The 12404-nt window shown below is 45.2% G+C and overlaps 1 protein-coding gene across 6 annotated transcripts in view; it reads right to left on the bottom strand.

The window, feature by feature from the left end:
- The window catches only part of ADAT1 (adenosine deaminase tRNA specific 1), a 22784-nt gene extending 10380 nt beyond the window's left edge, over positions 1–12404 (bottom strand). For 4 of the 6 annotated variants that reach the window (XR_011972946.1, XM_072636525.1, XM_072636521.1 and 1 more), the window contains exons 1-7: positions 10133–10222; positions 6844–7063; positions 6012–6080; positions 5184–5238; positions 3722–3852; positions 1423–2026; positions 337–482 (exon numbers count right to left, since the gene is read on the bottom strand). Coding sequence is in view for 5 of the 6 variants with exons in the window: in XM_072636525.1 (XP_072492626.1) it covers positions 337–482; positions 1423–2026; positions 3722–3852; positions 5184–5238; positions 6012–6080; positions 6844–7012 (1174 nt within the window). In the remaining variant the exon portion in view is untranslated. Of the gene's footprint in view, positions 1–336; positions 483–1422; positions 2027–3721; positions 3853–5183; positions 5239–6011; positions 6081–6843; positions 7064–9209; positions 9523–10132; positions 10223–12297 lie in introns of those variants that run through there. The other 2 variants (XM_072636522.1, XM_072636523.1) reach the window with 2 other exon arrangements.

The following is a 12404-nucleotide window of genomic DNA, read 5'->3' as shown; positions in this document are numbered from 1 at the left end:
GGGTTTTCTGGCTACAGCAGGACTGTGATATGTATTGGTGAAATAAATATGCCTAAAAACCCCAACATAGAAGCCAAGAATATGAGATCACACTGAAGAATGCGTATATTATTGTTTCTTAGAATACTGGTATAAAAATGGGCTGGCTTTCTGAGAGTTGCTAATTGGCAAAAACCTGATTTTTGGTGAGAATGAGAGTTCCCCTTGTGCCATGGTGTATTAGATGGACTGGATGGAGAAGTCTTGGGGGAGGTCACTCCTGGGTAAATTCCTCACTCTGGAAGCTGAATCCCAAGGTGCCCCAGGGTACTGATGGAAGGAGGCCAGGTCACTCACCAGCCCCACAGGGAACAACCTTCCCTGGGCAGTTAGCTCTCTTTGCCTGAACTGCACAGCGGCTGTGTTCAAACAGCAAACCTGACTGAAGCATTTTCAGCTCTTGGACTTGGAAGCCTCTGGGCAAACTGGTCACATGCTGACACCTAGTTATGGGGAAAAAAATCTCATCACTTGGAACACACAGTGCTCCGACACTCCATCTCTCCCACCATACGTCGCCCCAGACTTCCCAATGACTGAGAAATGAACGTCATTTCCTTAAGAAGTGTCCAGAAATCCATTTACAGGGTCAGACACATTCACTTCAGGCCAAGGAAACCAAGGTTGGTCTCTTCTTGCTCCCCCCTTAGGGAGATGGCAGTGAGGTAGAGTTGTTTTAGGGATGTGAAAGTGAGATCCTGAGTTTAACCTGGTCAATCTCAAAGTAATGGCTGCAGGGAGAAAGGCACCCCTTGGACTCTGGGTGAACTTATGTATAAAACAATATGCCCAGGTAAAGGCTGGAATCAAAGGGTGGCCTGATGGGCTCCCACACAAAGTGCAGTTTCACTTTGTCTTGTGTCTTCCTTCTAATTATGCCCCAGAGAGAATGGTGATGACAACCACAACCACAAGTCCTCAGAACCAATTATGCAGGTTAAAGTGCACCCCCCTCTTCCACCCATCAGACCTGTGGTTTCTGTGGCAGTGCCCTACAAACAGTGCTGTACCAAGGTGAGTTATACCTGAGCTTGCCACCTGAGAGACAGTACAGTACAGAAGAAAGATCAATGAATTGCAAGTTCTTAGAAACATATATTTAGTATCAGAAAATGGGTTTGAGTCTAAATTAACTAGACAGTTGATTCTGGGTGAATCACAACCTCTCTGACCTTCTGTGTAACAAGCAATAATCCGGACACTACCTGCTTCACAGGTTTGTTGTGAGAATCAAAAAAGATAAGGTCAAGTGCTGTGTAACTGAAAACTGGTGTGGAAAGGTAAGCTCCCTTCACATGGGCATTTACATAGACATTCTTCTTGGGTTGCCATTTCTCAATAGGGGTAAAGCACTAGGATGGCGCTGGGCAGTCTTTCTCTTACCTGTCAATCACAGCTCTCTTCATGGCCTCAGGACTGTATGGACACTTTCCGATGACCAGAGCTGCTAGGTAGATTGGCTCCTCTAGGAAGTGCATGAGCAGGGCACCTTGGCACCCAAGCACGTTCCACCTGGCTAGCTTATCACTACAGGACATGGAACAGGTTTGGTCTCCTCGGCCTGGTTTCACTCGGAGGGATCCCACCTGGTGATATTCGACACCAGGCTTCTGAGTATCTCCAGCTTCCCCTGGCACACATTTTGCTCCAGTTCTATAAATATCCACTGCTTTAACACCAACTGGGACAGTCCCCTTAGCAGTTGCTAGTCCATTTGCTTGAGGGCTGGAATTGCTGGAATCTGGGGGTATCTGTAAGCTTCTTTCTTTCCCAGTAGAGTAAGGCATGGCTATATCACTGGGGATCTCCCTGAGAAGATCCCTGGGTTCTGTCCTCAGTCTCTTAGTTATAAGGTGAGCAGGGGTTTCTTCACATTTCCTTTTACTTTCTAGTACCACAGGGTCACTAATGGCCTCTGCTGACTGGCTGACTGGAGCGCAAGGCTGATCTTCAAGCTCAAGCATTGGGATGATGGAGGCATCCCCACCTGCAAGAGAAAATATTCCCTAAGACAAAGACATTTTCACAGTACCTACTCCCTGAGAGGAGATTAGTGACATGCTGACCACTTTATAATCCCAGAAATTATGCCAAGAAAACCGAAGCTCGGTAAGGGATGATGGTAACCACCTGTGAGCATAACCTCTTTAAATATCAATGTGTATTTCTACACTGCCTTCCTAAAGAAACCTGAAATGAGTTCATATACTTCCAATCCCCCAACCTACCCATGGGCTTAGCAAGGGATAGGGATTATTGTTTTTTTGTTTCAGACATAACAACTGAGGCACAGAACAAATGTGTTTCAGGTGAAAAGTCACTACATTAGAATCCATATATCCTGACTCCCATGCCTCATGCTCTGGATGTTTGTTTAAAGGGACATTCTGGCTCACAATGTCACACCTGAACCCTGAGTCCATACTCAGTGAGGGTTGGTCCTGAGCCTCCCCACCCAAGTGATGACTTGATTAACTATTGTTATGAATAGTTTTTGTTTTCACATTCCTTAAATTTCTCCCAGCATCCCTTCTCCTCCTTCCTGAAAGCAATCTCAAAACAAAGAATTTGTTTTAAAGAAAAGAAAAAAAGAGAAAACCAAACCATATGTTGAACAAGCCTAAAAACATATGCAGTGTCTCACTCACACCCATGGATCTCCTACCTCTCCAAAGGGGTTGCCCAAGTGATCCTTACAATTTAATGTTGTCTCTACCAGATGAAGACAGTCCAATGGCAGATTGGAAAGTTTGCTCAATCTGCCCTCCATTATGCTGCTTGTGCAGTATACGCTTCAGTGATCTACAAAGACTAACCATGTGATACATGAGAGGGAAAAACTTCGTTTTTCACAGTCTTTAGCTGCATAGAATACGACTTAAAAAAACAACTTTGGCAGCTGACATTCATCTAACACTGTCTAGTTTATGAAGTGCTTTACATATTTTATTTTATTTCATCCTCAAAGCAGCCCTGTGAGGGAGACTGAAAGAAGAGCTAACATGAAGACACTCATCTCAGAGAGGGAATAGGATTTGTCCAGGGTCAAACATAAGCAGAGGCGTGAATATCTGACAAGATCTTCCAGTTCAAAATACAATGGTGAGTCATCCATCAGATTAGAGGCCGTCTTCTGCTTACAGGATTCTCTCTTACAATGGCCACATTTCATTGCTTGAAATAACAAATTTGGCAGCTGTAGTGGAAAAGAATGCTTGCCTTGGATTCAGAAGACCTGGATGCAAGTCCCAGTTTGAATTACTTGAATTAGCTAGTTGTATCAACACAAGCAAGTCCTTCATATCTGGGAGCCTCAGTTTCCCCATTTTTGAAGACTTCTGTAACTAAACAGCGAGTATTAAAATGGATTTTGTTCTTTATGGCCTTTTTTCTTAGGGAGATGAATTTTTTCTTTCCAAATCTTCCAATGATTATATTTTTCCATAATCCTATCAAGCTACTAACAATCCTGCCTAGATAAACACTAATAAGAACCTTGATATATTAGACAGATACAACCACATTGGTGGAAAGATAAACGAAAGACACTGGCTTAAGGATACTGTAAAAGGCACAGTAACATTGTGGCTTTAATTAACTCAGAAATCAATGGAAAAGCGTCTACATCACTAAGACAAGAAAGCGGGCACTATCATAGACACAAAGGCTCAATTTTACTCACATGGAGTGTGGCTAGAAAAAAACACAAAATGCAAGTCTGGTTTGAGTTTCCACATCCCGGTCTTGGCTCCTGGCATAAAGATGCTGTCCTGTTGCAGGCTGACTGCAGTCCTAAGCTGATGGAACAGGTACCTGCCAGGTAACAAGTATTAGCATAAATAAGTAACTGGCAACTGAGATCCTTACAGTGTGGAGGAATTGGGGTGGGCACTCCCTCGGGAAGGAGCAGTACAGAAATCCTGAAGTCAGAGCAGTGGTCAGACAGAGAAGGACAATCCATGCTGCTGTTTTATCTCCAAACCTCTCCCATCTCCACAGTTCAAGGTGATTGATTTCTTCTAGATCACTGGTCCTTAACTACATATCCACCATTATCTGTGGCATCAGGGCAGTGACTAGGAAGCCTCTCTCTATGCAGAGCCTGGTCTTACTTAGCTTTTTATGTTGGACAGATATAAAATGGTAATGGAAACTCTCAAGTTAAATCAGGGCCCAGTGCCAAAAGATTCCCGACTTCACTTAAGCTAACAGTATTAAGGACATTGAAACACAGCAGGCAAAGCAATATTATTGGAGAAGGTGAAGCCTCAGTGATGGAGTAGGGCTTGGTCATTGCAGAAGTTATTTTTAAAAATTTACCTGGTAGGCAGGAATTGAGGAACAAGCACTTATTAAGCATTTACTGTGTGCCAGGCCGTGAGATAACAAAGAAAAAGTACAAACAGTCCCTGTTCTCAAGCTGCTTCGTTCTTGTCATAGGCCAGAAAATATAAACACAGAGTAGAAGCAAAGGCACAATGGAGATCATTCGCAGAGAGAATTGGAAATGGGTGTCATCTGTCAGAGCAATCATACTGTTATTGTATCTAATGAAGAAAGACAACAAGGAGATAGAATTCTTTTTTTGGGGGGGCGGGGAGGGAGAATCAGGGTAGTGACTTGGTCAGGGTCACAAAGCTTGTAAATGTCTGAGGCCAAATTTGAACTCAGGTCCTCCTGACTCCAGGGCTGGTGCTCGATCCATTACACCACCAAGCAGGAGCTATAATTCTAAGCAACAACTTGATTTAGGGCAAGGATTCTTAATATTTTTGTGTGTATCACAGACCCTTTGAGCAGTCTGGCAAATATTAGAATTTCTAGATTCTTCTCAGAATCATGTTTCTTAGAAAAATTTGTAATTATAGAAAATGCTAAATTTCAGTTAAAAGTTGATTAAGATAAATAAAGATATAATCTTTTTTCCCATCCAAGTTCACAGATCCCCTGAAATCTATTTATCGACCCTTTGGGGGTCCATGGACCTCAGGTACTATTCTTAAGAACTTCCAGTCAGGATTACGGGAAAACCTATACTACCGGTTAGTTTGCTGAGCAAGAATTTTCCTTACAACTTTTTTAGATATAAGGAATGTGAAAAAAGGCATGAAAATCATTTTAAGAGCGAATTTCTAATACTTCACCTCTGGAAACTCCTCTTGGCTATGACCTCGGCATGACTGTCATTAAGGATGTCTCCTATGGCAAAAATAAGAAACCCTGTGAAATCATAATAGAACTTGAGGCGGGCTCCCTCCCACCTTTAAGTGCCACAATAACTTTTCTGCCTTTCTTCCCAGAAATGGAAAGATTCTTCTCCTACCACTTTGGACAAACCATGCTAACTCTGTTAATTTTTCACAACCACTTACCATGATACATTAAGAGCAAATCTTTAACCTGGAGGGCTCAGCCTCAGATCTGTAACATGTGAGATGATTATTTTGCTTACAATAAGCTCATGTCTAGGGACTAAAAACATTTTCCTACCTTCAATGAGAGCTGCTGACCCAGGGGAGTAAGGCTCTCTTTAGCAACCTAACATACCCGGGGCTGCCCACTGCCTTTGGTGTGCCCATTGTCCTGTCAGGAAAAGCAGCTTTCTTTTAACCACTACAGCCTGGAATGGCTCTGAGGCTTGATGCTCCACATGTGACAGTGACAGCCTCAGGGGCATAGGTACAGATTTAAAAGAACTAAGGTTACAGACAAGTTTAACAGCTGAAATACCCATGGAAATTTCCACATTGATGTTCCCTCAACCTGTGTCTTAATTTTGCTTCTTTTCCCTGAAACACAGAAGTATTAAAAAGCTATAAAGCTACATTTTCCTCATTCTATGTTAGAGATTGCCAGACACAAGGCAAAAAATTGATGAGATGAAATCTCTTGCTAGGAACACAAAAGGAAGAAAGCTCAGCATGGACACTAGTTTCAAAGGTATCAGAATCTATAGCTCCCCCCTTGCTTACCACTTTTTCTCATTTTGGACAGGCCAATGCATTTCGTTCCTGTTCCCATGGAGACAACTTCCTTAGTTACTGGGAAAAACAAATTATCAAATGAGTTCCTATTATCTAAAGGTTCCCCAAGTTTAATGAGTCAGGTCACTTAGCAGTTTATCGCCATGAAAAGATTCCTGTAATTAATAACACATCTGGAACAAACCAATCACTGTGGTCCTGGGAAAGGAGAGGGAGTTGTCACCTATCCCAGAGCACCATGAGACTTAATGGAGGAGCTGGAAGATTTTAGTGGGTAATCCCTTAATTCTCAATCAAAGGGAAGCACTTGAGGATCTCGATGGCCACATGTGGTCTTGAAGCCATAGGTTCCCCAACCCTGCCCTACTCCAACCCCTTCATTTTGCAGAGGGAGAATCTGAGGTCCCCGAAAGTTACGTACTTGCCCTTATGTAAACATCATATCAGTGGCAAACTGTAGTATCAGGGCCCAGATCTCCTAATCTCCTTCCCAGGATTCATACTAGTACCCCATCCCAACTTCAAAAGTCCAACAAGGGGACAAACACTTGGGGATTACATGCCACATGATCATTCTGCTTCTAAGACCACTGCACCTGACATTCTTATACAGCTGCAATTTAAAGCCTTGTCAGAAATGATCCTGTATTTACTTATCAGTAACACCAGGTCCTCCTAGGGAAATAGAAACAAGTTCCTTGAAGGCAGGGGCCACCTCACTTTTAGTTCTTAATTCTCAGTGTCTGGGACATAGTTACATCCTTAATGCAGGCTTGTTGATGGCTTGTCAGGTGTTCTGGAAAAAGAGAAAAAGTTTCACCTGGGAAAGATCTGTCGCTGGAGTCATGAGAACACTCTGTTGCAGAATTCACCTTAACCACAGCTGCCAGCAAGGTCCACTCTCGATCTGGCTCCGGCTTCCCCTGCTTGGGCAGTCGAGTGCTGTAGTGAGTATAGCACAGATGGGCAATTTCATCTGCAGTCCACATGATCTGAGCAGAAGCCCTGACATCAACCTGGATCAGATTTGATAGCTCATCCTGGGAAATAGGAAGCAGAGACAAAAGGGGTAAGGACAAGCACCGAGATACTTTCATCAGAAATTAATTTGTGCAGTCAGCTCTAACCATAACAATCTTCCTTTTCTATATAATACCTATGTATGTGGATCTTGGTAATGCACACTAAAGGTGTCAAACACAAGATCTCCACAACATTCCCGCTGCAGACAAATCAGATTAAAATGTAACTGGGAAATAGTTAATAAAATAAGTAAAAATACAATAAAGCAGATTATGTAAATATGTGGTTTTTGAAGTCAACATCAGGTCCAGGGGATCCTCGTGTATGATTTGGTGGCCCGATTTGAGTTTATACCACAGATAGATACCATTATCCCACAAACCTGCTATGCCTATTGGCAGATAACACTTAAAGAAATGTCATAGGTGGCAAAATTCGTGAAAATCACCATCTGCCAATAGGCATAAAAGATTTGTGGGATAATTTAAACTGTTCTGCCTTTATTTCAATATCAGTTTTTAGTTTACAAAGTGCTTGCCCCAAAAGATAGAGATGGTTTAAATAATATATGAAATACTGTCCCCATTTTACAGGTCTCTGGAGCTCAGAGATTGTGACCTTTCTCCCCCTTCATTATTGACAACAAAAATGTAACCTAAAGGGCTAACCAGACCTCACACATCGACTGTAAGGCTCAGGTGAGACAACATAGGTGAAGTGCTTTGCACACTTTAAAGCACTATTTAACTGACAACTTAAGGATATTATTTTTCCAGATTGGTGCCTGTTGGGTTTTTGGGGCAAAGGGAAGAATAGACGTATGGCAGGCCAAAACTAGCAACTCCACTGGTTAATTGTGGCTCTATACATCCTAGCTATGATGGGAAGCAACACACATCCATCTGTAGGAAAATCACATAATGTATTATCTAAGCGCTGTGACCCTGAGATACAATATAGGAAAGCATCCCTAGATTAAAACAAGTCTCCCTGGAATTGGATTCAGAAACTAAAATGCAGTTAATCAAGTGCCTACTGACTGGAAAGGGTAATGTGCTTCATTCCAAAGAACCATACAGGCTTCTATTTCTGGAGGCCCAATGCACAACGGCATTTCTTTGTGAATACCACTCAATTCAGTTAAGCAAACATTGCCTACCACCTACAGTACAGGCATCAAGATGAAAGAGCAGAAGGCAATCTGGATGTCTGGGGCTATTACTGAACCTTTTGGTGCCTCAAGCAACTCTTTAAAGACTCCAAACTTTGGGTTTGTATCTTGTCTCCCCCAATAGATTGTGAGCTCCTGGAGGGAAGAGACTGTCTTTTGCCTCTTTTTGTAGCTCTGTTGCTTAGCACAGTGCCTGGCACATAGTAGGTGCATAATAAATGTTTGATTGATTGATCAAGTCTCTATGGAGCAACTGGGTAAAGACGAAAAACAACGCAATCTTTGCCCTTGCAAAAGTACGCTACAAGGTACAACTGGGATAACCCTTTCACTCAGCAAAACCACTACTAGGTCCATATCCCAAAGAGATCAAAGAAAATGGAAAAGGTCATATTTGGACAATATTTATAGCAGCTCTTTTTGTAGTGGCAAAGAATTGGAAACTGAGGGGAGGCCCATCAAGTGGGGAATGGCTGACTATGTTGTGGCATATGATTGTGACGGAATACTATTGTGCTTTAAGAAATGATGAGTATTTCAGAAAAATCTGAGAAGACTTATGTGAACTGCTGAAAAGTGAAGCGAGCAGATCTAGAACATTGTACAAAGTCACAGCAACATCGTGAGGATGATCAACTGGGAAAGATAGCTGCTCTGATAGGATCCAGATCAGCTCCAAAGGACGCATGATGAAAAATGTTATTCACTTCCAGAGAGAAAACTGAGGAACTCAGTGTGCAGACTGAAGCATACTTCTTTTTGACTTTACTTTCCTCATTTTACTTTTTTTGTTTTTCTTTTGCAACATGGCTAATATGAAAACGTTTTGCATTGACCTCACGCCTATGACTGATATCCAATTGCTTACCTTCTCAAGGAGGGGGTGCGTGTGGGAAGGAGGGAGGAGAATTTGGAACTCAAAATGATTTTGTAAACAAAGTTCCTATATTCTAAACATCGTTTTACAAAACCCACAGATGACGGTGATTTACCCAGTGTTCTGCACAGAATTGGAAACTGGCCCTCGGGGGTCTTGTCTCAGTTACTCAGCAGGAATTTTCTCTACAATTATCTCAGGGTAAATGGTCATCTGGAGAGCATTCGAAGATTTCCAGGATAGGGAGTTCAGGATCTTTTGGGGCAGCTCATTCCATTTTTGAATAGCCTGCTCAGGAAACCTGTTCTTATTACACAGAATGTCAATCTCCAGAACCACGACCCTCAGGTTTTACCCCTGCGCCCCAGGGCCGCCCAGAACAGGGACAATGTCTGAAAACCTCTTCTCGCTCCACCACTCCGTCCAGCCTGGAGGCGCGCCCGCGCACAGACACACAGACAGACACACAGACACACAGACAACGAGTGAGGTATATATTTGCCATCCCCATTTTACAGATGAGAAAACGGGTAGCCTGTGACTTGCAACGAGCCCCCGGCTACTGGGTCTCAAGAGCGGGATCTGAAGCCAGTTCTTCCGGGCCCCCAGTCCAGCACTCGGTTCACTAAACATACGCCCTAGGCACAGGCCAGGCCTGGAAAGGGCACTGGGGCGCGGGTCGGCGTCTTCAGCGGGCGCACTCGCCGGGCCTGCCCGCCCCGGCTGGAAGGGGTGGGGCGGGCCAGGCGGGGCCGGGCCCACGCGGCCCAATCCCCGAGCGCCGACGAAGGCGGAGCCTCCGGGCTGCCGGGCCCCCCGCCGAGCGCCTGGGAGGGAGCTCCCGGCCTAGGCACGCCGGCGGAGAGCGGGAGGGCAGGGGCCGGACAGGGACGTCCGGGCTCCTCGGCGATTCCCGCGACTTCGCGACCCGACGCGAGCGGCTGAGGCCAGGCCCGGCCCGGCCCGGCCCAGCCCGGCCCCCGACCCGGCCCCTCCTCGCCTCCCGAGCCCGGGCCATCCCAGCCCCGATCCGCTCACCCTCTGACACGCTGGACCGGCTCTGGGGCCGAAGGAAAGTCAGCTGACTGCAGCGGACATGACGTCAGGCAGCCTACCGGGGCGAGAAGCATGCTGGGCTATGTAGTATTCATGGGACTACCGCAGCGTAGGGCAGGCTCGGACCCTGGACCGCGGGCCAAAGCGCCACGACGCATGCGCATGCGGACAAGGCCGGGCCGGTTTCAGGCTGACGAAATGCGCAGGCAATCGCTTACGGCGCCTTTTCAGGCCTGGGCACGACCTACGGAGGGCCAACCTGCGTTAAACGGTTACCGGTAGAGCGGGGTTTCGCATGCCTTCCCCGGTGTAACTCGACGGCCCGGGCAGGACTCAGGCGCGAGCTGCCTCAGCGCGCTGAACGTTTCCTCGCGTCAGTTTCTGAAGTCCAGAAACTGACCAAACCACGAATCACGCCCTGAGGCGGCGGCCCTGGCTGGCAGGGGTGCCCCAGGCCACCGCGCCCGTTTGTCTGTTTCTCCACCTGTAACAGGACAGCAGTCCGGCCCCAGAACGTCTCAGAGGCTTCCGAAAGGTGGCAGGGACAAGCACGGGAAGCAGAGCAGCCATTGCCTCGCCTTCCTCTCCAAGGGCAGAGATTGGGCTTTTTTTTTTCTGACAGGAAAGGAGCTGTTTTGGGTGGTCTCTCACCTCTACAATCCATCTTCTACAAGAACAGGTGTGCTGTCGCTCCCCTAGTCCACAAGCTCCATTTATGGCTTCTAGGAAATGTGCGTTAAAACACCTTCCCACCTTGACTCTGGCCCATTTTATTTTTGCAGTTGCATAAAATTCAATTCACACATTCCAGTATCCAATGTGTTCTTCATTCCTGCCTCAATGTTCCCCATGTGCATCATCCAAGCTCACATCTGTACCTTTACACTTAAACTCCCTTCTCACCTCCCCCTTAGAAGCATTAGCCTCCTTTGAGGACCATCTGGAATCCAACGGATGCGGTACAGGCTCTGGGAACCCCCTTGAAACTCTCATTCCCACTTGATCAGACGTTCACCTGAGGCCATAAGTCTTTCATTATTGCTTTGTCCAGTTCCCCCTGCTATTTCCCACCTTTGATCCTATCAAAATATGTGCCCAGATCTATTACCCTTAAAACTAACCCAGCCCTCCATTGTCTATTCCGGTCAAGACCTTCCCTAAATTCCTCCTCTAGTCTAGTACGCAGACAACTAGACCACCCCCAGATTCCTCCCACAGTCTTTCTGTATATAAACTCCCTCTTGTCTCCATGAAGGTGCTCAAATTCAATCTGGCCCATCACAGGGGTTCAGATTCTATCTAGCCTGCTTGTCAATTCAAATGCTCAGATTCCTTAAGTCTATCCAATATGGCAGATATTAAGTAAACGTTTTCTTTGGCTGAAAGGCTTGAGTGGAACTCATTTGGGCAGGACCTGGTGTCAGTATTTTGGGATCCTAAGCACCTCAATCTCAACACCCTTCCCTGTACCCCAAAGGAAATTAGATTTAGATGCATCTGGGTTGCTCCTGAAAGGCAAGGACATCTTGACTTTTGTCTATCCCTAGCCTCTGGCACCTCAGAGGCTGTTTGCAGAATGAATAGGGAATATGAAAACAGAATCTGAAAGTTGGGAAGAACCAAGTAATGTCCTCCACAACATCTGCCGAGGTGGTCAGTTAGCCTCAGCTAGAAAAGGAGGTGGCTGATCTACTTCAGGACAGTACAAATTGTTGAGAATCCTGGTTTTCCTGATGTCAAATTTAAATTTGCCTGCTAGCAACTTCTACCTCTTGTTTTTGGATCTACCTTCTCTAAAAGAGGAGCCTTTCAGAGACTTGCAGATGACCAGCTTGTAGCCCTCCAGGTGGGCTTCTCTCATCTAGATTCAGCACCACCAGTTCCCCCTACAACATCTGTTAAAACAACTTATTAAGATATATGGATCAAGGCCTGTAGTTATCCTCTTCATAACCCTTCTCAAGCCTCTCCTCAGTTCTCCAGTGTTCTTGACCCATGGAACTAAGGACTAAAAACTGCTCCAGATGTGGTCTGACTAGGTTACAAGGACTTATTTTCAGAAGCTATACTTCACATATATCATGCTGACTTGTATTGAGTTGACTGTCTCTAAAATTCCCAATTTATTCAGGAAACTTGAAACTAACCTTTGGAACCCAAGTGACCTTTACATTTATCCTCAGTGAATTTCATCGTATATGCAGCTCCCTGCTCCAGCAGGTCAAGATCTTTCCATTGGGTCTTTGTCATCCAG

Source organism: Notamacropus eugenii, chromosome 1, assembly GCF_028372415.1.
Source record: "Notamacropus eugenii isolate mMacEug1 chromosome 1, mMacEug1.pri_v2, whole genome shotgun sequence".
Classification (NCBI taxonomy): domain Eukaryota; kingdom Metazoa; phylum Chordata; class Mammalia; order Diprotodontia; family Macropodidae; genus Notamacropus; species Notamacropus eugenii.
Note: the sequence above shows the minus strand (reverse complement) of the source record. Positions and strands in the feature narration are given on the sequence as shown.